The following is a 25,195-nucleotide window of genomic DNA, read 5'->3' as shown; positions in this document are numbered from 1 at the left end:
CTTTTCACAAACAGATCATCAGGGGCTCTGTATGGCTGATATTGTGGTGAAACCCCTCCCACAGTGTGATGTCAGGAGCATGGTCCTGGCAGTTTCCTGTCTGTGAACCTGGGTCCAACTGCCAATAAAGCATACAGCATCTCCTTCCAGTGACATCACCTCCCAGCAGTAAAAATGTCACCATGTGATAAATGTCCGAATGTAAATCAAGGAGAGGAAAGATTTTACAATGGGCAAATACGGACTAATATCATTTATACATAATTAATCGTAAAAATTAAGCGCTTTTTTTATTACATTATTTTCACAGGAGTTCCTCTTTAATGCTTCCGTTTCTCATGTAATGATTGTTAGACGCATATGAAAATTTGCATTAAAATTTGCATTAAAACACGAAATTTGTATATGGGTAAAAAGTATGTGAAATGTAATATGCTAATGGAAATGGGCCGCAAAGTGTACCCGAACGTCAGGTACAAAAATAAATACCTAAAAAGAGAGATAAGCTTCAGGATCCTATTGAGGCTTCCCTCTGTGCTCTCATGTCCCCGTTGCTAAGAGTGGCCCCTGGAAGATTAGCGACAAGGCATTGGCACTAAACATATCGGGGCCATGCAGCTCCTCTTCCTCCACTGTAGCCGCGCATTTGTTACTGCACAATTTGGGGAGATTTCAGTGCTAAAGTCCCCAAAACAGGAAATACCCCAGCAGGTGACTCCACCTATAACCGCTGTATCCCCTCCACATTTCAGTGCTGTTTGGAGAGATCACGCGTATCCTGAATCACATCATGGCGGTGGCCTGCCACGCTCTGGACGTCGGGGCCATGACACCCTTCTTCTGGCTGTTTGAAGAGAGAGAGAAGGTAAAAGTGTGAATCTTACATGTCTCTTGCTTTGCAGATCACATTCACGTCCTAACGACAGAGATGGTCAGTGACGGTCAGATAATTCCGGCTTGCATGCAAGGATTTAACAATTTTTATTAGTCTGTAAATATCATCTCTGTATTTTCCCAGTTCATATTTTTTTTTTTTTTTAGATAATTCCAGTTAAGTTTTGGTTGTAGGTGACTTCGTGCTTAAAGCGGAACTGCAGAGAGAAAACACATTGTTTCACTTTCCTGGGGCTTCCCCAAGCCCCCAGCAGCCGTCCTGTCCCGCGCCGCTTCTCGACGAGCCTCCGTTCTCCCGCCGCCAGCTACTTCCGGTTTCGCCGCCGGGCCACTGCGCCTGTGCGGCTCTGGCCACGCGTATCCTTTCTTCTCGTTCCCCGCTATTGCAGAGGGGAACGCAAAGAAAGGTTACGCTTGGCAGGGCTGCGCTGGCATCGACTTACAGGTCGAGGTATGGGACGCGGCGGCGGGAGGCTTGGGCAGGACCGGCACGGGACAGGACAGCTGCTGGCAGGGCTGTGGAGTTGGAGTCGGAGTCGTGGAGTTGGGCAATTTTGGGTGCCTGGAGTCGGAGTCGGGAAAAAGTGCACCGACTCCTAATGAATTTGTAACTGTAATTAAAATAGAAAATATGATAAAATGTTCTATTTCTCAGATAATAGTCATTAAAAATAATGTATATATACAGTAATAGCTGTGCTTAGTCCACAAAAATGAAATAAACCAATCAAAATTAGTTACTTGTGCTGCTTCAATAAAGCAGTCCCCGTATTTTTAAGGCCAGATATACATATCTGATTGTGACTGTATATATGATGTGTACACAGGAATCTCTTATATATACTAAATAACATCTATGCTGTAAGAATAAAGCCTGATGTGTAGCTGTGTCACTAATAGAGATGGTCAATGAGATGGAAATAATTCTGCATTGATGCTGATTTATGCAAATGTATGCACTCCCTTTGCTGATGAAATCAAATAATTTGATATGTTGATAAAATTTGGTTTAGTGACTGCAAATTAAAGGGTACCTGAGACGGATGAAAAGTAAAGTTTTATACATACCTGGGGCTTCCTCCAGCCCCCTTCAGGCTAATCAGTCCCTCGCTGTCCTCCACCACCCGGATCTTCTGCTATGAGTCCTGGTAATTCAGCCAGTCAGTGCTGTCCGGCCGCATGCCGCTCCCACAGCCAGGAGCATTCTGCACCTGCGCAATAGTGCTGCACAGGTGTAGTATGCTCCTGGCGGTGGAGTGTGTGCATGCGCACTACGCCCAACTGGCTCAAGTACCTGGACTCATAGCAGAACCAGGTGGTGGAGGAGGACAACGAGGGACTGATTATCCTGAAGGCGGCTGGAGGAAGCCCCAGGTATGTATAAAACTTTAATTTCATCAGTCTCAGGTTTACTTTGTTACACAGTAGTACTTTACTCTACATATGCACTCCCCACAGAGCTGCAGGGAATCCACTGAGAATGCTGTGCACATTGAACACAGAGGTGTTGTCTGTTTACAATCTCCTTATTCCCCTGCAGAGTACCTGCACATCATTCTTACATGTTCCCACACTTACATTGCCTAGGGCCTGATAGATGTTCTTTGTTCCGGTTTGTACCTTTTACAAGTACTCTTACCAAGGACTAGTTTTAGTCTAAAGGGAATAAATATAGTAGTCTACATATCCTTCTCACTTCAGTTGTCTTGTAAAATTCCTAAGCGTTGGCAGTTAAGAGACGAATTTCACGTTACATACTTTTAATCAACAAAATTGTAATATGCAAATTAGAGGAGTCGGAGTCGGTGGAATCCTAAACTGAGGAGTCGGAGTCGGTGGATTTTTGGACCGACTCCACAGCCCTGGCTGCTGGGGGCTTGGGGAAGCCCCAGGAAAGTGAAACAATGTATTTATTTTCTCTGTACAGTTCCACTTTAACACTTTTTTTTTTCTTGTGGCTCTGGAGTCCTGGGTTAGGTTTTTTTTGGCAAGGACACCATCTGCAGGAAGTTTGTGTGTTCTTCCTGTTTAGTTTACTACCACAATCCCAAAACGTTCAGTAGATATTATTACGGTTTAACCTCTTCAGCCCACAGGTGATTTCACCTTCAGGACGAAGGCAATTTTCCCCTGTCAGTGCGCCTCCCATTCATCCGCCAATAACTTTATCACTACTCATCACACGTAAATGATCTATATCTTGTTTTTTTTGCCACCAATTAGGCTTTCTTTGGGTGGTACATTGTGCTAAGAATTTTATTCTAAATGCATTTTAACAGGAATAATAAGAAAAAATGGAAAAAAAATAATTATTTCTCAGTTTTCAGCCATTATAGTTTTAAAATAAAATATTTTATTTGCCCATTTGTCCCGATTATTGCAATGTTTAAAATATTTCCCTAGTACAATGTATGGCGCAAATATTTTATTTAGAAATAAAGGTGCAGTTTTTTCAGTTTTGTGGCCATCACTATTTACAAGCCCATATGGGCTCAAGGTAATAAGGTGTATAGTAATATACCTTCATGACAGACATATTTAAAAAGTTTAGTCCCTAAGGTAACTATTTATGTTTTGTTTTTTTGTTTTTTTTTAAACTGTCATTTTATTTTTTTATTTTTGTTGTTTTTATGTTTTTAGTTAATGGGCAGGGTGGGGAGTAAATCAGTTTTTATTTAATTTGAATTGTTTTTTTTTTTTTCCATTTGTAGTTTAATTTTACTTTTTGGCCACTAGGTGGCGCTAAGTACTCGCCTGGAAGATACCAGGGAGTCTGAGATCTTTTGTTTTACATTTCGTGGTTCATGAATCAAATGCGTCCTAATTGGGGGCATTTGATTCATTTGCAGGGAATCGTTTGCCTCCAGAGAACACTGGTTTCTCTTCAGCAATCAATCCCCTGTAATAGAGGCAGGGAAGGAGCTGCCTGCACACAGATATGTGTGCACAACGGCAGCAACACTGCTGGACGGATATGTTCGTCCACATTGCCTTTGAGTGGCGATTTTTGGACGAATATATCCGTCCAGATTGGCTTAAGTGGTTAATATTAATCAGCATTTATATAGCACTGACATCTACCACACCGCTGTATATATTGTCTTGTCTCTAACTGTCCCTCAGAGGGGCTCACACTCTAATCCCTACCATAGTCCTATGTCTATGTATGTATCGTGAAGGGTATGTATTGTAGTCTAGGGCTAATTTTAGGGGAAAGTAAATTAACTTACCTGTATGTTTTTGGGATGCGGGAGAAATTGGAGTGCCCGGCGGAAACCCATACCGACAAGGAGAGAACATACAAACTCAGTGCAGATAGTGTCCTGGCTGGGTTTTTTAACTGGGCACCCAGCTCTGGAAGGGGAGAGTGCTAACCACTACGCCACCGTGCTGCCCTGGTAGATTTCCCTCAACTTAGGTCTTCCCCCAATTATTTGACATTGGTGGGGACATTAGGCTCCGAGACCTTCAGAAGTCCAGTGAGTAATGGGATTGCTTGATGGGGAGCATAGGAAAGTGCACCTGTGCTACACAGATAAACTTCTCACCTGTGCTTTGTGTTCTCTGCTGATGTCTTCTCCCATCTCCTCTTCCAGATGTTTGAATTTTATGAGCGCGTATCCGGAGCCAGAATGCACGCCGCCTATGTGCGCCCCGGAGGAGTACACCAGGTAATGCTTGTCTGCTGCTCAGGCGACCAGACCAATGCCAAAATGCAACCTCTTAAAAACGTGATGCTGAGCCACACACGTTTCTGTTGTAATTGTTCAATGATGCTTTTGAATTGCTAAAACCATTGTGCTGTAAATTCTTGGAGTGCTTTAATGTCTCTCTACTAGCAGAAAATATAGAAACTGAAAGCAGAAGTCCTCTGTTGTTGTCTCAAACGGCCCCCTAGTGACAAGTGGCCATAAATACACATTACAACAGTACTAATAAGAAGCAAGAAAATGTTACAAAAATAAATAGAAAAAAGGGGTAAAATAAACTGGCCTGCAGCACTTGCAAGCCTCTAAATTGGTTGCTAAAGAGTTAATGATACAATTCCTGATTTGATCGTAATATCGGTCAGAAACGATTGTTCAGGCCCACTAATGGAAAGAAAGCTGCTATAGAATTCTATCAGATTAATGGAAGCAATAAAAAACAAATGGAGGATAACTCCGTGCTGAATGCATCAAATATAGACCAGTCCTCATACAACTATGTAGTCCAAAGGTGTCTTCTATAATTAATCCAGTGAATGTACATACACAATCTGCTCCCCCTCCCCCTTATAGTTTGACTCACCGAATGTTGTGGCCAAGAGGGGCCCGTAGTCACTTGTGGGGTGTTGGCCACCCCACGGCCTCTGGCAAACTCCAACTCACTGACGTCCACAGTGTTGAAGGTTACGGGAACTCCAGGCTTGGAAGAAAGCAGAGGACGCTCTCATCACGTAAAAATATATAACTTTAATGGGACATTAAAAACAATTTAAAATTGTAATGGAGCAAAGCATTACATGCACATAGTGCAAGACATAATATCCTTGCTGATACAGCATATACAGCGTAAGCGTCTGGGTGTTTTAAAGGCAAATGTTTGGTTGCCTAGTATTAAATTTAGCACCGCCGCTAGCTGGACTTATGCTAGAAAAAGCGGCCAGAGTATTCCTGCATACAGGCACACACTCTCAGTAGCCGGCATCCAGACGGAAAGTCTATTCGCGTGTATACAGCGTTACCACTTCCGGTGACGTCGCACACTCTCACACGTAGCTCCGCCCTGCTCTTTTCGTCGCATATCAACTCATCAGGGGCCCCTGATGAGTTGCTATGCAATGCAATGTGTAGGACGGAGCGGCATATGACGTCACCAGAAGTGGTAACGCTGTATACACCCCTGATGGTTTGCTATGCGACAATGCGTAGGGCGGAGCTATGGAGCGACGTGTAAGAGTGTGTGAGCCGGCTACTGAGCATGCGTGCCTGTATGTAGTGCATGAGGCAGGGAGGAGACACTGCAACACACTGAGCTGCAGCTGATGAGTTATGTACACACTATTTGAAGCTATATTTCTTCTTTCTATTATTCTGAAAACATTTTGCTCACAGGATTACAGCCAGTGAAGATTGTTTCTGTATGATGGATGTACTGGACACAGTCCTCCATAGTAATGCCCACAGTGAGAACTGTTCTCTGTAAATGTCATATTTTCTTCGCATTAAAAATTAAAAGATGAAAAAAAGCCTTTGTATTGCTATTTGCTAGTAACTACTGGAAATATATGTGACATTTAGAATTTTAATTAACTTTCATAGTTGTCTTTTAAAGAGGTGTGTTTTGAGGGCTTGTTTGAAGGAGGGGGCAAGCCTTAATGGGCATTGGGAGACAGTTCCACAGGATGGGGGCAGCTCTAGTGAAGTCCTGGATTCGCACAGTCCCCTGCGCAACTACAGGACTTCACTAGAGCTGTCCCCATCCTGTGGCTTTCTCTCCCACTGCCCATCAGGCTTGCCCCCTCAAACACCTTCAAACCACTTTGAATCAAATTGACCATTTTAACAATTTAGAAACCTTGCCGCCATTGTGCTATGTGTGTGGCCAACATAATGGCTCCCAGGCTGCTCGGCCCTTTCATTGGTCAGAAGAAGTGCAGGAAATTGGTTGCCTGGTGACTGACCAGGATGTTTGTTTTCTAGGACATGCCGCTGGGCCTCATGGATGACATCTACGAATTTATGAAAAATTTCTCTATCCGTCTGGATGAGCTGGAGGAGGTGAGTGTCACACCGTGAGGAATGTCACAGCAACCGACGAGAAACTGACGAAGGGAGGGCTTGGGCCCTTCTCACATTCATGTCAAATAATAGTGTGTTTTATTTTTTTAAATGATGCACAACCCTTAATCCACTCTCGTCTTCTTATAACTTGCAGATGCTAACTAACAACCGAATCTGGAAGAACAGGACGGTGGACATTGGTGTGATCTCAGCGGAGGATGCCCTTAACTACGGTTTTAGGTATGGTGCCATCAAGGTGCGCTTATATCAGGCGATGTATGGGCAGATCGACCATTAACCAGATCTCTCTCTGATCCAATCTGATCAAAGAGAGATCTGTTAGCTGTCCATACACCGCAGAGCAATTCCAGAAGTCGGCCTAGCGGCAACGCCTCCACCATCTCCTTCCCCCCCCAAAGTGTAAATTGTCCAGTGCTCCTTAAATTCTCACCTGTCCCACTGTCACGACTCCCTAGCGTCCTCCGCCGTCACCCACGTTACCACAAGTGCTGTGGCGTGTGCGACATGACACGTTCCTGGTGTCATGTGGTACATTCACTTGGAAGGGTTATGGCGGAAGATGCCGAGAGTCGCACCAGCAAAACAGGTCAGAATTTACAGAGCATGAGCCCCAGGAAGAGGTGGTGTGATATTTTACACTTGAGGGGGACACCGGCCAGGGGTCATCACCATATCCAACACCGTTATCTGCTGTGCATCAAATGAAGCACTTTCGACCAGGATTTTCCAGCATGTCCGGTCGGGGAACTTTACTCATTTCTGCATGAAATCGATTGTATTATCGATTGGGCAGACCTGTTTCAGCACTAATTTTCATGGTTGATCAGGTCGCATATAAGCTGACCCCATCATTGCACCTCTGACACGTTGCTTGCACGCTGCGCTCCACAAACCAGGGGACACAGGTAGTCTGGAGCAGCACACTCTGCACACCATGCTGCAGGGGATGGGGGGGGGGGGCACGGACACAGTAGGGAGAGAGAAGGATCACTAGTGCACAATCCTTAGGCTCTTCTGCCAGTAACAAAACCTGCTCCACTGACTCGCATATAAGCCGGGGGGGGGGGGGGGGGGGGTGTGTAACTTTTCTGCACATTTTTTATGCTGAAAAATTAGGCTTACAGTGGCCCAACCAGTTATTAGGTTCAGGGGGCAATTTCTTTTTCACACAGGGCCATGTAGGTTTGGAGTTTTTTTTCTCACTAAATAATAAAAACCATCATTTAAAACTGCATTTTGTGTTCAATTATGTTATCTTTGACTAATAGTGAACGGTTTTTGATGAGCAGAAACATTTAAGTGTGACAAACATGCAAAAGAATAAGAAATCAGGAAGGGGGCAAATAGTTTTTCACATCGCTGTATATGCGAGTATATAAGGTATGCATGGTTACCTTAACTGATGTGATTTATTTATTCTATACACATAGAAAATGTAAAAATTAAATGCTAATGATTTTGGCTAGGAGTGGGCGGCCGAGTCTGCCAGCGGTGACTGGTTCTCTTGTATATACAACTTGTAGCCTGTGATACAGGATACAGGATACAGGATGCACCCGTATAATGCGCTTCCCTGCAGAGATCAGCCCTAAAACTGAGAACTTCCTGAAACCTCCCGGATGTGGCCAAACTCTCACTCAGAAACACACCAATAAAATGTGAGAAAAACAAAACTTCATGAAAGAGGAACCTTACTGAGTAAAATTGCTTATTGCTTACAGTATTCATTTATAGATTTAGTTAGTTCTTACCCATTGTAAAATCTTTCCTCTCCCCGATTTACATTCTGACATTTATCGCAGGTGGTGCCATCTCCTAGTAGTGGTGGGTGCATCACTGCGGAATGTTTGTGTGTTTTGAAGTGAGCTGAAACACCTGGTATCTCAGTGTGCTGGGAAAAGAATGCTTCCTGACATCATAGGCCAGGATAAATACTGGGAGGGCGGGGCTATATACTATTATACAGTGCAGTGTTCTCCCCAGAATTTTTTTCCAGCCGGGTGGCATGAAAAAGTAGCCGGGTGGGAAGAGATGAGAGAATACAGGGTCGACACTTCTTTACACAACTCTGCTTACAGCAGAAGAGGAAGTGAGCCGATGACAGCCGGGTGGTCACCAAAACTAGCCGGGTGGAGCGCTCGGCTAAAAGAGCCTGGGGGGAACACTGCAGTTCAATAGGAAGCGTTTCTGATGCTGAAACCAGGATAATTAACATTCAATTGTGAATCCTAAATAATGTATAACATTCTGCTATACAGTATGTCGTTGAGGTGCCTCTTTAAAGAGGAGCTGTCAGCCATACTATAAGAAAAAAACTCACATATATAAGTAGATAAATACTTTCTCTACTTACATAACATATGTATTGCACTGTCCACGCTTTGATTTTAGTGATTTTTCTACAGTTGAAAAAAGAGAAAATCCTTCTTAGGATTTCCCATTTTAAAGAGAACCCGAGGTGGGATTTAATTATGTTACTGGGGCACAGAGGCTGGTTGTGCACACTAAGACCAGCCTCCGTTGCCCCATAATGTGCCTCCATGTCCCCCCTGCGCACCGCTATACCCCCGCAGTGCTGGCGACACGCAGCGTGTCGCCAGCACAAAGTTAACCTATGCGGTGTCTGTCAGCGCCGCTCCCCCACCTCCTCCGCATCGGCGCTACCCGCCCGCGTCACTTCCCTCCCGCTGATAGGAGGGAAGTAACACGGGCGGGTAGCGCCGATGCGGGGGAGCGGCGCTGACTGACAGCACATAGGTAAACATTGTGCTGGCGACGCGCTGCAGCACTGCGGGGGGTATAGCGGTGCGCAGGGGGGACATGGAGGCACATTATGGGGTAACGGAGGCTGGTCTTAGTGTGCACAACCAGCCTCTGTGCCCCAGTAACATAATTAAATCCCACCTCGGGTTCTCTTTAAGTGTGGCTATTTTGAAGCCAATCCTGATGTCATTTCCTCCCTTACTCTCCTCTAGAAAGTGCATTGTCTCAGCATGAGATATATTGGCCAATCGGAGAGGAACAGAGGTGTGGGAGGGGAAAATGGAAGGAGAAAGAGGCATCAGCCATTAAGGCTGCAGTAGTTAAGTCTGAGGGGGAAGTAGAGAAGCAAAAGATAACATCCCAGCATGCCCTGCAACTTCCTTTTTGTGTACCAAATTTTGTGTCTACCAAATAAGTCAGGTAAACTGGGGAATGATCATTTATCAACAAGAAAAGTAATAGTGATTTTAACTTTTGGATTGCCTGGTTAGCATCCTTATTGCTTGTTTACCAGATAAAAATAAAGAATGGATTTTATTCCCGACAGTTGCACTTTAAAGTAAACCTGAGACGGGGGATATAAAAAAAAAAATATACATACCTGGGGCTTCCTCCAGCCCCCTCTGGCGTGATCACTCCCACGCTATCCTCCACTGCACTCCGCTCCGGTGCATACTGCGTGTGCCCGGCCGCGCGCATGCCTCTATCGCACTCCTGTGGCTGGGAGCGTTTTGCAGAACTGCAAGCGCAGTTTTTTGTTTTTTCTTTGCCTTTAGATTTCCTTTAAGGACCTGCGCAAGAGTGATTAGTGAGTTCTGTTGCTTTCTTGTACCTTTTGCTTATAACAGATAACAGACGGTACTTTCATACATAGTGTACATATCATGGGGTACTCTAAGTTTTGAAGCTACAAAAAGCACTTTCAAAGCCTGTCTGTATGCATTCTGTATGTTTACCCCAAGTCCTGACCTCTGTCTCTTATCTCCTCAGCGGAGTGATGCTTCGAGGTTCCGGAATCCACTGGGATTTGAGGAAGACGCAGCCCTATGATGTGTATGATCAGGTGGAGTTCGATGTTCCGATTGGTTCTAAGGGGGACTGTTATGACAGGTGAGAAGAGCGCGTCTGTGGTGATCAAGGAACTGCTGTTCTCTTCTTCGTGATACCGGAGCACTTAACGAGCGTGACATAACATATTCATGGTTTTGCAGTCGGAGATGTTAGATGGGAATAATATCCAAATTATCTGAACTCTCAGGCCACTGGTGTCAAACACAAGGCCCGCGGGCCGAATGCGGCCCTCCATGCCATTTTATGTGGCTCTCCGGAGCTTCAAATGTGCATCATTGTAAGAAGCAGAAGAACAGTAGTACACTACCATCCCATCCAGAGGATGACCGTGTTTCTAGTTGAAACATTCTGTTTTAGCCTTGGTGCAGCAACAACCCACAGGACCCCCTCTGTGTTATTAGCATGATCCAAATCCCCCCATGTGGCTGATAAAACACACACACCCGGCACCATCTGCCCACATAGTAGTGAAGTGAAGCAGTGTAATAATTACCTGTTCCAGTGCTGCGTGTTGTCTTTTCCATTCTTCCTGGCGGCTGCACGCTCTAAACTTCCTCACCTCCAACTCCCGATCACATGACCTGCATTCAGAGCCAGAGATATGCAGAACAGAGCCTGTGTCTGTCAGGAAGAATAGAGGAGACCTCAAGAAGCACTGGAGAGGGCAACTGCTCCACTGCCCTACTCTGCAGAAGGGGGAGGAGCAGGGATCCAGGCCCCTCACGGTCGCTATAGTTACGCCACTTTGAGACTGTTCAATAAATGTTAAATCTCAATTAACAATTTGGCCCACGACTTTGGCTTTTTTAGATTTTGGCCCCTTGTGTGATTGAGTTTGTCACCCCTGTCCCAGGCTACCGAATCAGGTAATTTGGTTGGGGGGATTGGCAGGTGTCTAATAGACGCCTGTGTTCATTATAATCGAGTGCCCAAGCGGTGAGTTGGGCGCCCGATGCGGGCAGTAGCCAACCGGTTACTACATGGGGATCGGCGGTCATGGACGATCGGCTACAACATATGGTAGTTTGGGCACTGGGGTTAGGAGGTTCGGGTTAGGCACCTAGAGGGGAGGATTAGGTGGGGGGGGGCTCAATTTAAGCCCTGAGTGGGGAGAAGGAGTTAGGCATTAGGTAGGGGGGTTCAGTTTAGGCTCTGATGGGGGAGGTTAGGATAAGGCACTTAAAAGGAAGAGGGGATGAAGGTTATTCTTTTTAGCAATGATAATTTACATAACCCCAACATCTCCCATATTGCTGTACAATATACAAAAAATGCAATAATACATGAGCAGTTCAACATACTGTACAATCAGGAGAACCAGTGACACAAATACAGATACACGGGGATGAGCTTTAGAGTATTCAACTACTCGAAATCGAAAATAAAGAGCCTTGATTGCCTCAGGTGTGAGCACGGGAGACGGGGGGTTACGTACGCAGAAGTCCGTCTGCTTCTATGTGTCATACTCCATCTCACACTATGGGATGCTTTGCACAACTCAATACCACAGTTCCTTCTTCAAGCCGGTAGGAGCAAGTGCGGTACTGAGTCATGGAACGCATCCCATAGATCGTGTGCAAGTGGAGTGAGGCGCATAGAAGCCAGCGGACTTCTGGGTAAGTAACCCCCTAGTCTCCTGTGGTTACACCTGAGGCAATCAAGCCTCATTTTAACCACTTCGCATCCAGACCTTGTTTCCCACTTATGGACCAGAGCAGTTTTGACAGTTTAGCTATGTCCTTATTTAATTAGAAATAACTTTATCCCTACTTATGACACAGACACGAAATATATATTGTTTTTTTGTCAAGACAAACTAGGCTTTCATTGTATGCCATTTTATTCCCTTGAACAATTTTGTTTTCTATGAATTTTAATGGAAAAACTAAGAAAAAAATAGAAAAAACATGTATTTTTCAGTTTTACCAATTCCAGTTTAAATATAAAAAGTGCTACTGTAGATAAAAAACACACATTTTGTTTGGCTATTCTTACTGCTTATCACAAAACTTAGATTATGTTTCGGTCACAATTTATGGTGAAGATATTTGATTCTGAAATAATGCTACAGAGTGTATTTTTCACTATGAATGAGAAAATTAAAGTATTTTTAATAGTAAAAATCAATCTCATTAGCTCAGGAAACATATATTCCCGTTCACCAATTAGTGCTGCATCAGATAGTGCCAGAAATGTGCACAGGAGCAAGCCCAATCCTGCGCAGCACTGCTTCTGCTACAAGACAGTAGATCTACTGACCTGTGGCTTAGATGAAGTCACAGAGGACGTATATCTACTGACTTGTGGAAAAAGTGGTTAATTTTGAATTCGAGTAGTTTGAATATTCGAAAGCCCATCTCGGCAGATACACACAACTGATATGCAGTTTGAAAAACAGAAACAGGAAACACAAGGGAGAAGTCCGTGCCCTTGCGAGATTACAACCTAGAAAGTAGTGGGGTGGAGACATTGGGGGAGTAGATAAGGGGTGTGAGCATGTTCACAGTGGGATGTTGTGTTCCCTGTGTAACAGGAACGCAATGGAATAGTTGTACCTCATGTTACAGCTGCAATGCGTCGGGGACTGTGAAGCTTACAGTCAATGAAAAGTATGCATCACTTTTACTATTAACGTGAGCTTATAGTAGTAATGCATTGCATGCAGTGCGTTACCGACCCGTTGTACTCCACCCGCCGCACTGAACGTCGCATAGGTAGTGCATTTCAATGCGGTAAGCCACGTTACAAGCCAGCCGTTACACAACAACACTGTGAATGGGGCCTATAAGTATTCGAGGCAGAGGATCAGCAGGGCAGCCAGGCATTTTGCATTAATAAATGTCGTCCACCATAAAACATCTGCATCTTGAGAGGTTTTTTCGCCCACATTGGTGAAAATAATTTTGTACATGAGAATTCTTTCAGCTGGCAGGGCCTCTTTAGTGCATACAGTCCAGCGCTTATTGTTCTCCTGCTTATCCTGCCAGGTATCTGTGCCGCGTGGAGGAAATGCGTCAGTCTCTGAGAATCGTCCACCAATGCCTCAACAAGATGCCAGAAGGAGAGATCAAGGTGGACGATGCCAAAGTTTCTCCCCCAAAGAGGTCTGAGATGAAGGTAAGAGTTTCAGACACGGTTTTCATTCACTCTGCATAAGCACTGCCTACCGAGTACAGAAGGGAGCAGCTGATTCATGACGAATCAGTTACTATTTAGTCGCAGTGTACTACTTTTTTTTTTTTTTTTCTGCCTGAAATTTAGATGGCCTATTATGTAAGTACCCCACTGCTCTGTGTTCCTGTGCTTGTTTAGCTAGAACAGAGCGTTCTTATCAGCAGCTGTAAATAGACTGCAGGAGAGCTCTGTTGATGCAGCTCTCCCCATACAGTGACCACTGAAAAAGAGTCTGATGCCTTATAAAATTGCTCTTTTTATTTAACATTTATCTTCTATACTAACCATAGCTAACACGCCGCATCCCAGTGGCCGAACGCTTTATTGAAACAAATCCCAGGGCAAAAATCCACGACTTTCAAAGTTGTGGCTTTTGCTGCCCGGGGAGGCAGAGCTTAGGGCTGTAGCTCTGTTTCCATTAGCGTCAATCCCCGCAGATCCTCAGCCTCTCCTCCGCCCCTCTTAGTGAAAAAAAACTGAGGGGGGCGGGGAGAGGCAGCGATCAGCGGGGGATTGACGCGAGTAGAGGCAGAGCTACAGCCCTAAGCTCTGTCTCTACCAGGAAGCAATCCCCGTAGTTTGCCCTGGAGATTTGGGGCGTTTAAAGACGGCGTTCTGACGTGGGGATGCAGCGTTTTAGCCATGGTGATAGTGCAGAAGATAAATGTTAACTAAAAAGAGCAATTTTATAAGGCTTCAGACTCTCTTTAACCCTTTTAGTGCTCCCTGCAAAATGAAATTTGTAAACTAAAATTTCATTTTGCAGGGAGCACTAAAAGGGTTAAAGAGAGTCTGAAGCCTTATAAAATTGCTCTTTTTATTTAACATTTATCTTCAAAAAAAAAATCTGCCGCAACAACAAATATCTCTAAAGGTTATCATGCTGTAGCTAATCTTTTCGAGCAGAGATATAAAGTTTTCAGTTTAGTTCCGTTGGTGAACTGCTACTTATGCTGATAAATATTTTCTTCTTTCTTAAGCGCTCAATGGAGTCACTGATTCACCACTTCAAACTGTACACAGAGGGCTACCAGGTGCCCCCAGGAGCGACATACACCGCCATCGAGGCTCCCAAGGTGAGCGGGGGGAGGAGAACAAACCATCTCATCTGGGCTATCTATACTATTTGGTTTATGAATGTACAGACAAGCTTGTACATTGTAAGCACACGTGAGGCTTACATGACTACTTTATGCACCGACGAATGGAGCCAAAATGCATCCTATATAGCAGCCTTTCTCAAACTTTTTACCCTGGAGGAACCCTGCAAATACTTTTTGGATCTCACGGAACCCCTGCATTTATTTTGCAAGAGGCACGGACTTCAAAAGTAGTTGTTGCCATTTATTTCACTACCTCCTATTACAGTGCCCCTTTATTATACTGTCTCCTTATCCTAGTGCTTTTTATTAATGTGCTCATTATTATTCTGACCCCCAATTTAGTGCTTCTCTTTACAGTATCTGTCACATAAAATAAAAGAAGGGAGAAAAATACTTAGTTCCTGGAAAGATGTCCTTTTTGTGGGAAAACAGAGTTCTGGGTTTCAATTTGAGTTCAGAGTTCAGACCAGGTGGATGCCAGCATATCCTCAAGCTGGCATCTGATGAGCTCAAGATGTTTGTGTGGAGGACACTGAGTTTGGGTCCTCAGCCATTCTTATGCCCCTGCTTCGGTAAGAGGGAGTGAGGGCGGGGAGCCATACACCCCCTTAGAAGATGAGATGAGCCCTCCCCTTATCCTGGGGGCTAGAAATCATATCTACGCATATATGGGCTCTATCTCACAGAATCATCAGGGCATTTTCAAACTGCCTAACTGGCAGTCCTTACCTCAGAATGTTCTGAAACTTCCTCAGAACCAGCACCGGGGCTCATGCTACACTTCCCCCACGTTTGGCGAAGCTGCCATCTCAGGAACCCCAGAAATATTACAGATCTGGGAAGTTATGGATTATGCCATGAGCCTCAGGTTAATTCAGGAGGTGTTCTAGCTGCTAACAGCTGACTTTCCTTTGATCTTTACTAGGGAGCAAAGTGTCAAGACCTCCCGTGGATTCGTAGCCTGCCTGGCTGTACCTAGGCATCCTTTGGTTAATTAACATCTCCATGAGATCAGCTAAGTGTCACCTGGTTCCCAGAACCAAAAGGGGAATTGTGCCTTCCACAGGGAATATGTCCAAGCTAATTAACACCTTCCCCCCCCAGGCTGTCACTTCAGCTAAGACAGATCCCCCAGCTGTCCCTAGGCATAGGGATACTACACGTCAAATCTTGGTTCTATTGATCTGAGGCGCAATCGATGCAGGAATCGAGTGCGATCGTTCTTTTCTTCACGGGCGGTTCCAGGACGCGCCTGCGTCCCCGCAACCGTCCGTGACAGCCCTCCCCCTTGTCCGCGGCTTAGCCACTCATCCGCACGATGTGTGGCGGCGCCGCTAACCTGGCTGACGGGCCTCGAGTTGCCGGTACGGCGGGAAAACCTATTGGAGCCTGTGGCTCGGTTCCCCTGGACCGGTCGCGGTCTGCTACCCTCAGGGTTGACCCAACATGGACCGTTCTGGACAGGGCGTTTGCGCCACTGCAGTCGGACGTGGTGTCTGCCGGGACTGCTGACAACGGGCAGTGGGTTGGTTAGGTCAACAGCCAGCCCACGCAGGGTTCCCCTGCTGAGTGGCTGTGGACCTAAGGGAACCCCGCGGGAATCCCTGGACCTTCCCAGCTCCTGACAGACGGCACATGCCCTGCAGTAGTTTGCTACATCCCTGTTCATCCGGGGCCAATAAAACAGGTTCCGAATACCGGCGAGTGTCTTGCGGACACCCGAGTGCCCTGTCAGAGGATTACCATGTGCGGATTTCAGCACATGTCCCCTGAACGCACTCGGGACCACAAGCCAGTTGGTATTCGCGTGGGATCTACCTGTAGGGGGCTGTACAGACTCACTGTACAGTCTCCCACCTTCCCAGTACACCTTGAAAGCGGCCCCGTCTGCGAGGGGCTCAGCGGCTTGCTGCCTGAGCACCTCCAGGCTTGGGTCACTTTGTAGTGCGGCTGAGAATATGGCGCTGTCAGTTTCAGCCAACTGGCTCATGTCACACGAGGCCAGCGGCTGAAAGGTCTCATCCCTGCGGTCAGAGGAGGGGGAGGAGGCCAGAACCCCCTCCACCTGTTCTGAGCTCGGGTTCTGAGCAGTGCAGCTGCGCGGTACTGCTAGCACAGGTACACTGTCAGAATGGCACAGACGGACATTACTCAAATCATCATTGCATGCAGTAATGACATTGACAGGTATAGACATTTTTTCATTACAGACAGGTTGTACAGTAAACTCAGGTACAGCTACAGCATCATCACAACAGACAGTCTGTACATCAAACTCAGGTGCCTTTGAAGCAGGCACTATTGAACCTGGTACCCTTGAACTGGGCACATTCAACCCACCTCCCCCTGGTGCTCCTCCAAGTGTATAAAGTACCTGGTGGTGGGTGGAGGGTCCGTCTCCTTCCGTGAGCGACAAGGCGGTCGTGGCAGGTTCATAGTAGGACACAAGCTTGCCCGAATCAGTCCCCAGCAACACAGGGACTGGGAGATCCTTCATAACCCCAACAACCCTTTCGCGGATCCCTAATCCCCAATCCAGCTTCACTGTCGCGTGGGCTATGTGAAAAAGGGTGCCCTCTACTCCAGTAAGGGCAAGGGATCGGCTGGAGCTGATGCTCTCCTTTGGCACAAGGTGTGAGTGAACTAACGTGATGTCAGCTCCGGTGTCTCGAAATCCGGTGACAACTTTGCCGTTCACTATAACAAGTTGCTGCTGGTCGGTTCGGTCGCGGATTTCCTTTCCGCGGGCAAACATGACAAAATCTGATGATCCAGGCTGTGGTTCGCTGGCGGGCTGCCTCTGCTGTGGGTGAGGTGCGGGTGATGCAGATGATCCAGGTGCTGGTGGTGTCTGTCTCCGCTCCGGACAGTCGAATTTCATGTGTCCGGGCTGGCGGCAGTACTGACAGGCGCTGCAGGCCTGGGTGCATCAGCTGCGCTGGGTGGCCTCTGTGGCGGACGGCTCACAGGGGCAGGAGGGTCTGCTGAGGTATTGGGCTGACCTCCTCTCCAGCTGGATGGGACAGTTCTGCGGGTATCAGCCACCCGGGTAGTTGCAAAAGTCTGAGCAAGGTCTGCAGCGACAGTGGCTGAAGCCGGCCTGCGTTCTAACACAAACTGTCGTACATCAGCAGGGCAAATGTTCAGAAATTGTTCGAGGACTATCAAGTCCTCCAGGACGCCATAAGACCCTTTGGTGAGGCCTAGCGTCCACTGGCGGAGTGTGGTGAGCAAGCTGCTGACCACATCTCGGTACGAATCAGAAGACTTTTTCTGCCAGGCCCTGAACTTTTTCCGATAGGCTTCTGGCGTCAGCTGGTACTTAGTAATGATAGCGTCTTTTATAGCAGCATAATCATTATCCTTTTCCGCAGGCAATTCTGCGAAAGCATCAAGCGCTTTGTAGCGCAGCAAAGGTGTCAGATGTCTGGCCCACTGGTCTTGGGACAGACGATACTGACGGCATGCTTTTTCAAAAGACCGCAAAAACAAGTCAATGTCTGTGTCTTTTTCAATATTAGCAAATTTAAATTTTGCACTTACGGGTGGTGCAGCTCCTTCAGCAGGGAGGCTGGGCGGTGAACTCCGGCTGGCCTGTTGAACCTTTGCCATGTTGAGCTCATGCTGTCGTCTCTCCCGCGCCTCTGCAGATTGGCGCTCCCGTTCTCGCTCAGCGGCATCCCTCTCTGCGTGGCGTTCAGCAGCAGCAGCGGCTTGCCGCTCCCGTTCCTCCCGCATTTGGCGCTCCTCACGCATGTACTGCAGGTACTTGTCCAGGTCAGTGTCCATCAGCTTTTGTAATGCCTGCTGCATTAGCGGATCAGTACAAACGGACAGTCCAGTACTGGCCGGTTCCAGGCGAGTACTTTCAGAAACTCTGGGATTGGGGTCCACACTGACATTCTCCTGCGTAACTGTTGCAGCAGGGCCCGCAGGATGCTCAACCTCCGTATGCGCAGAATCTTCAGTCTCTGGTTCCCCTTGACTTGGGTCAGATGGGCTGGTATCCACTTCAGCGGACACCCCCGGCTCCCGCAGTTGCTGGGTATCCCATTGAAACAATTCCGTTACCAGGTCCCGTTGTGTCTTGCGGCCGACATCAATGCCTCTCTCTTGGCAAAGATTTTGCAGGTCCGCCAGGCACATTTTCTTGTAGTTCCCGGACATTTCCATGCCAAATAAAATAAAACTTTTGGGGAGGGGTACTGGCTACACAGTCTCTCTGTATATATAAAAAATATATTGCCTTCCAGCTACACCAACGAATTAGTTCGTTTCTCGATAGCGCTAGCGCTATCGTAGATACTTTCAGCACAACACAGGTCCCAACCGCTGCCTAACACTGTCACAGGAGCCCTAGTGGCTGACCGCACTTAGCCCTCTAAACGGTGCCAGCGCACAGATCGTGCGAACTCTGGTCGCAGTCAATGCGCAGGAACCGTTAAGAATTAGCCGCAGACCGCTCAGAAGGGAGCCTGTGAGACACGGGTAATTACAACGTCACCTACTGGTTCAGAGTAAACTGCCACCACCGCGGTTACCATGGGACCGTGGAGCCCACTAACTGACTGACTAGTCCTGCGAATAAAACGGTTAAACACACGGTATTCTGTCTAGCCAACAACAAACAAACAGTAGCGTATCTTCAGAGACCCGGGATCAGTTCTGCGTGTGCTGATAAGCAGGGTAGCGGATAGTGAATGACTTGGAGAAAGTCGTTTATTCACGCAATATAAATAATTAATATATACAGCCAATTATTAAAATCACAATTATTAAGACAGTAATAGCCAGTATAAAAAATAAAAGAAGGGAGAAAAATACTTAGTTCCTGGAAAGATGTCCTTTTTGTGGGAAAACAGAGTTCTGGGTTTCAATTTGAGTTCAGAGTTCAGACCAGGTGGATGCCAGCATATCCTCAAGCTGGCATCTGATGAGCTCAAGATGTTTCAGTGTGGAGGACACTGAGTTTGGGTCCTCAGCCATTCTTATGCCCCTGCTTCAGTAGGAGGGAGTGAGGGCGGGGAGCCATACACCCCCTTAGAAGATGAGATGAGCCCTCCCCTTATCCTGGGGGCTATAAATCATATCTACCCATATATGGGCTCTATCTCACAGAACCGTACAGGTCAGGGCAGATTTATTAACATTTTCAGGTCTGTCTCGATTTACCCAGCGCCCTGATACCAGACATGAGGGGTGGGACCCCTGTGGTATCATCAGGGCATTTTCAAACTGCCTAACTGGCAGTCCTTACCTCAGAATGTTCTGAAACTTCCTCAGAACCAGCACCGGGGCTCATGCTACACTTCCCCCACGTTTGGCGAAGCTGCCATCTCAGGAACCCCAGAAATATTACAGATCTGGGAAGTTATGGATTATGCCATGAGCCTCAGGTTAATTCAGGAGGTGTTCTAGCTGCTAACAGCTGACTTTCCTTTGATCTTTACTAGGGAGCAAAGTGTCAAGACCTCCCGTGGATTCGTAGCCTGCCTGGCTGTACCTAGGCATCCTTTGGTTAATTAACATCTCCATGAGATCAGCTAAGTGTCACCTGGTTCCCAGAACCAAAAGGGGAATTGTGCCTTCCACAGGGAATATGTCCAAGCTAATTAACACCTTCCCCCCCAGGCTGTCACTTCAGCTAAGACAGATCCCCCAGCTGTCCCTAGGCATAGGGATACTACACGTCAAATCTTGGTTCTATTGATCTGAGGCGCAATCGATGCAGGAATCGAGTGCGATCGTTCTTTTCTTCACGGGCGGTTCCAGGACGCGCCTGCGTCCCCGCAACCGTCCGTGACAGTATCCCCTTATTATAATGTGCTCTATTATATTTCCCCCATGATGGGGTAAAATGCCAAGGAACCCCTGCAGAGTCCTCAAGGAACCCTGGTTGAGAAAGCCTGCATCTAGAGCATTGCCATGTGTTCCTTTCTGCTGTCCCTATGCCTGAACATCCCAATAGTGTGGGAATGGGAGGGGTGTGCTGGCACCCTAAAGCAAAAACACCGGAAACAAAAACGGGAGCCCAGTGATGCAGTAAGTCAGAACAATGGTTATAAACTGATAAAATTACTACTCACAAAGGCGGGCTTCACTGCTCTGGAATGGCTCCACGCGTCCTACAGCACGCGGCTGGGAGTGCTAAGCACGTGACGTCACGATTACCGCATGCGTGCAGCGGGGCCTGCATAGTGAATGTCGACTCCAGAGACCCGGAGGCTGTCGGGGGGGGGGGGGGGGGTCTTTAGGTATAAAAGGAAGGGGGCGGAGAATGGGGGGAGCGTTGGCCATCAGGACAGGTCCCCATATAACTTCCATGTGTAGGTTTTCAGTTAGTAAACTGGGCTCTGAGCTCTGTGACAAAGCATGATATTTTTGACATATCAATATTAACTTTTTGGATCCCATTTCCACTCCAGCCAAATCGCAGTGCATGCATACATTTTGGAATGTAACGCAGTACGCCAGTGGAAACCTGCCCTTGCAGTCACAAATACATGCAAACACCAACCTATAACACAATCATAACCACTAAAGTATTAAAAGTTATTAAAATGAAGGCTCCAAAAATAAATGCAGTCTGCTTGCATTAAGCCAATTCAATGACACACTTTTTTTTTTCTTATTTTGCCATCAGGGAGAGTTCGGCGTGTACCTGGTGTCCGATGGGTCAAGCCGCCCCTACCGCTGCAAGATCAAGGCTCCAGGATTTGCCCATCTGGTAAGAAACCCATTGCAATTATCTAGTTTTAGTGCCTGGCCTGGACTTGTAATGAAACACCATCAAAAATGTTACTATATGTGACTACCGTATGACAAATATAAATTTACCTGAGAGGAATAAAATGAAAAGCTCCCTTTAGGCCATACTGATTAAGCGTGTAGATAGATGTTTGTTTACTTCTCCTTCTCTTCCCCGTGCCTCCTTTTGCTTTCTCTGTGCCTCGTCCTGTGCCACCATCTGTTGTCCGGTGTCCCCATCTGACCTCTGTGTTCCTGTGCCTTCTTCTGTCCTCTGCACCTGTGCCTTCTTCTGTCACCCTTGGTGCTGCCTTTGTGCCTCCGCTGTGTTCATGTCCCCCTTTGTGCCATTTTTCATCCTCTCGCACTCCCCGGGCCTAGAATATAGCGCAGCTGGACGTTACACCCTTTGTTGCTGGAGTCCAGTGCTGTGACCTTCCACCTGCTCACTCTAGTGCCCGGCATCAGCTAATGCATTTTACTTGTAATTCCATGTCATTTAAGAGAAAATGCTGGCACTAGAGTGAGGAGGGAGGGTAAGAGGAGGATGCACAGTGCTGGATTCAGGTGTGGAGTTGAGTGGCTTCCACATGTGCTATACTCTGTGCTCGGAGTGCAGGACTGGGACTGAAAGTGGCCCGTTCTTATCTCTGGCATTCGTAAGTTGAGGACTCCCTGTATACACTTATCCTCTCACTGCCCAGCAGCACCTAGCTTTGTAGAAGAGATGAGCAGTGCAGGTTAAGGTGCTATGTTGTGATACACTTGCCCTCTTTGCAGGCCGGCTTGGACAAGATGTCAGAGGGTCACATGCTGGCTGATGTGGTCGCCATCATCGGTGAGTGTCGTCATAAGATTCTTCCTCCTGTTGTCATCAGTCACTGTCCGCTAATTACTCAGTCTTCTCTTTTTCCTGACAGGAACTCAGGATATCGTCTTTGGGGAGGTGGATCGATAATGTGCTGCTTTGTGTGTAAAGGATTCTGGGCCGCGGTTTGAGGTGGCCTCTCAGCTCGCCACATTGGCTTCGGCCTCCTCATCGAGATCTAGAGACTCTTCCATTTATTTAATGTCGTGCTTGTAAAGATCACAATGCAAATAAAATATCTGGTTTCCTAATGGACGGGGCCTGCATCTATTGTTTTCTTGCAAGGAATGAAGGCTTAAAGAGGAGCTGTCAGCCATACTATCTCTGAAAGAAATCATTTATCAGTAGATCAATACTTGCTCTAATTACATATGTAATGCACTGTCCACGTTTTGAATTTAGTGATTCATTTTTTTTTCAACAGTAAAAAAAGAGAAAATTCTTCTTAGCATTTCCCATATTAACTGTGGCTCTTTTGAAGCCAATCCTGATGTCATTTCCTACCTTACTCTCCTTTGCCTGATTGTGTATGCATTGCCCGCCCTTCACTATAGAAAGTGCAATGTCTCAGCACGAGAAATATTGGGCAATCGGAGAGGAACAGAGGTGTGGGAGGGGAAAACAGGAGGGAAAGAGGCTTCAGCCAATCAAGCTGCATTAGTTAAGTCTAAAAGGAAGTAGAGAAGCAAAAAAGGACAACCCAGCATGCCCTGCAACTTCCTTTTTGTGTACCAAATTTTGTGTATACCAAATAAGAGTCGGGTAAACTGGGGAATGATCATTTATCAACAAGAAAAGTAACAGAGATTTTAACTTTTGGAATGCCTTATTACTTGTTTAGCAGATAAAAATAAATAATTTACTTTATGCCTGACAGTTACACTTTAAAGAGTATCTCTTTCTCCTTTCACCCAGAGATTAGTGCCTCTTCATTTTGAAGGTGGTTTATTTACCACATTTCAGCTGCTCCTGAGCATCGGCTGGGCACTTGCAAGCCCCATACCATGGATAGATGCAGGTATGTAGGGTGATCAAAGAACATCCTGGAGGGAAAAGAGCACAATGGGAGCCCAAATTGTGCAGTATGTCTCCACAGTGGTTAAATGGTGAAGATGTAAATTGTGGTACTCCCAAAGGAAGGTTGCAGACAGCCACTGACCACTATAGGCAGGTGGAGATGCACAAACCTGACTCCAGTTGGGTGTTGTGTTCCCTCCTGCTTAGGGTTATTACTACTTTGGGTTGTGTTCGGCCTGAGGAAGTGAGCACAGACCGACAAAACGCAATGCCAGTGCAATTTAAAGTTCGTTATTTATTATACTAATTTGTCTTTATTGAGGTAAGCCACCTCAACCTTTTCATTTTAGCTGTTTTTAACACAGTTTTTATCGTACCTTGGGCACCTCTTTCCCCCTTTGTATCCCATGGATAGGGAGGTGTCCAGAGTAGTCCGAAAGCCCAAACAATGTAGAGACCACATGAGACCCATATCGTGTAGTATTTCACTGCACCAGATCTATGTATTGGTCAAAAGGAAGGTACTCACAAGTGTAGGTAGTAAAACCAGCAACCAGAGTGTCAGGCAAGTGAGGAAAACCTGTCTTCGCTCGGGTCTTTGATCTTCTGGTTATGGATGGCTTGCACTCAAAAAAAAAAAATAAGAGTTCTATGGAACTCAAAGCACAGAGCCCCCACAGGAGTCTTGGGGAGTGGGAGAGGCATACTAGAATGGAAATGGTGCCCCCAAAAGAAGATCTAATAACCTAAACTGTCCAAAAGATAAGGAAAAAGGCTTATCTGAATGCATAAACCTATAACATAAGTTTTGTGTGTGTGTTATATGTGTGTGTGTGTGTGTGTGTATATATATATATATATATATATATATATATATATATATATATATATATATATATATATATATATATATATTTACATTTAAAACACGTTTTGTGGGTCTGAGCCTTCTTCCTCAGGCTAAATACAGTGCCAGAATAGAAAGATGTCTGCCACATGCGCTCCTAGTGACTGAACTTTTTCTTCTGAGACACTGTATTTAACCTCAAGAAGCGCGCTCTTACCAATGTAACTTATTTTGCACAGACAGCATTCTGAGCTTCAGTAAGCAAAAATTACTACTGCACATGCGCAGAACGCTCCCAGCCATGTGAGTGCAAATTAAAGGTGTGCAGCCAGCACCGCGCATGCGTGGTGGCCCGGCGATTTACTGAGCTGCCCAGGTGGGGGGAGGGGGCACCGGAAGAACTGAGCGGCGCAGAATTACAGTGAGGGACCAGGAAGATTTCAAGGGGCTGGACAATTTTTTTCTTTTTTTCTCAGCTAAAGCGGACCCAAACCAAACATTTCTTTAATTCAAAATATTTAGTTGCACCACTCTGACACATACAAAGATAAATAAACACTCCTTCAAGCCTATGAGCATTTCAGTGCATGCTTTTCACCCTTCTCTTTTCCTAACTAGGGTTATACAGGTGGCAGCCATTAGCAATTCCTCCTTTGCCAGACACCTGCTACTCTACCAGTCTGCTGGTTTCTGTCCCGGCAATATGAAAGGAAGGGAGGGGTTCCTCCATTAAATGTACAATGTACAATATTTTATATTTGTCATGCAGCTGAAAAAAGGCTGCTATTTGTTATAATTTAGAAAATACAAGATTTTAGAAATAAAATCTATTTTTATTTGGGTCCACTTTAAATATCCCTTTAAATCAGGGATATTGGCTCGGGAGCCAGATGTGGCTCTTTTGATGGCTACACCTGGCTCACAG

General features: G+C 46.2%; 1 protein-coding gene across 1 annotated transcript in view; it reads left to right on the top strand.

Annotated features, from left to right (window-relative positions):
• Positions 1 to 22,661, top strand: part of NDUFS2 (NADH:ubiquinone oxidoreductase core subunit S2) — a 37,297-nt gene extending 14,636 nt beyond the window's left edge. Inside the window, exons 5-14 of the mRNA XM_068252317.1 lie at positions 753 to 865; positions 4,491 to 4,565; positions 6,579 to 6,656; positions 6,814 to 6,899; positions 10,434 to 10,553; positions 13,502 to 13,631; positions 14,669 to 14,764; positions 21,435 to 21,518; positions 22,319 to 22,376; positions 22,459 to 22,661. Coding sequence (XP_068108418.1) covers positions 753 to 865; positions 4,491 to 4,565; positions 6,579 to 6,656; positions 6,814 to 6,899; positions 10,434 to 10,553; positions 13,502 to 13,631; positions 14,669 to 14,764; positions 21,435 to 21,518; positions 22,319 to 22,376; positions 22,459 to 22,496 — 878 coding nt within the window. The 3' untranslated portion in view covers positions 22,497 to 22,661. The remainder of the gene's footprint in view (positions 1 to 752; positions 866 to 4,490; positions 4,566 to 6,578; positions 6,657 to 6,813; positions 6,900 to 10,433; positions 10,554 to 13,501; positions 13,632 to 14,668; positions 14,765 to 21,434; positions 21,519 to 22,318; positions 22,377 to 22,458) is intronic.
• Positions 22,662 to 25,195: the final 2,534 nt, after the last annotated feature.

This window comes from Hyperolius riggenbachi, chromosome 9 (assembly GCF_040937935.1).
Source record: "Hyperolius riggenbachi isolate aHypRig1 chromosome 9, aHypRig1.pri, whole genome shotgun sequence".
Classification (NCBI taxonomy): Eukaryota; Metazoa; Chordata; class Amphibia; order Anura; family Hyperoliidae; genus Hyperolius; species Hyperolius riggenbachi.
This window is presented reverse-complemented; position numbering and strand designations above follow the sequence as displayed.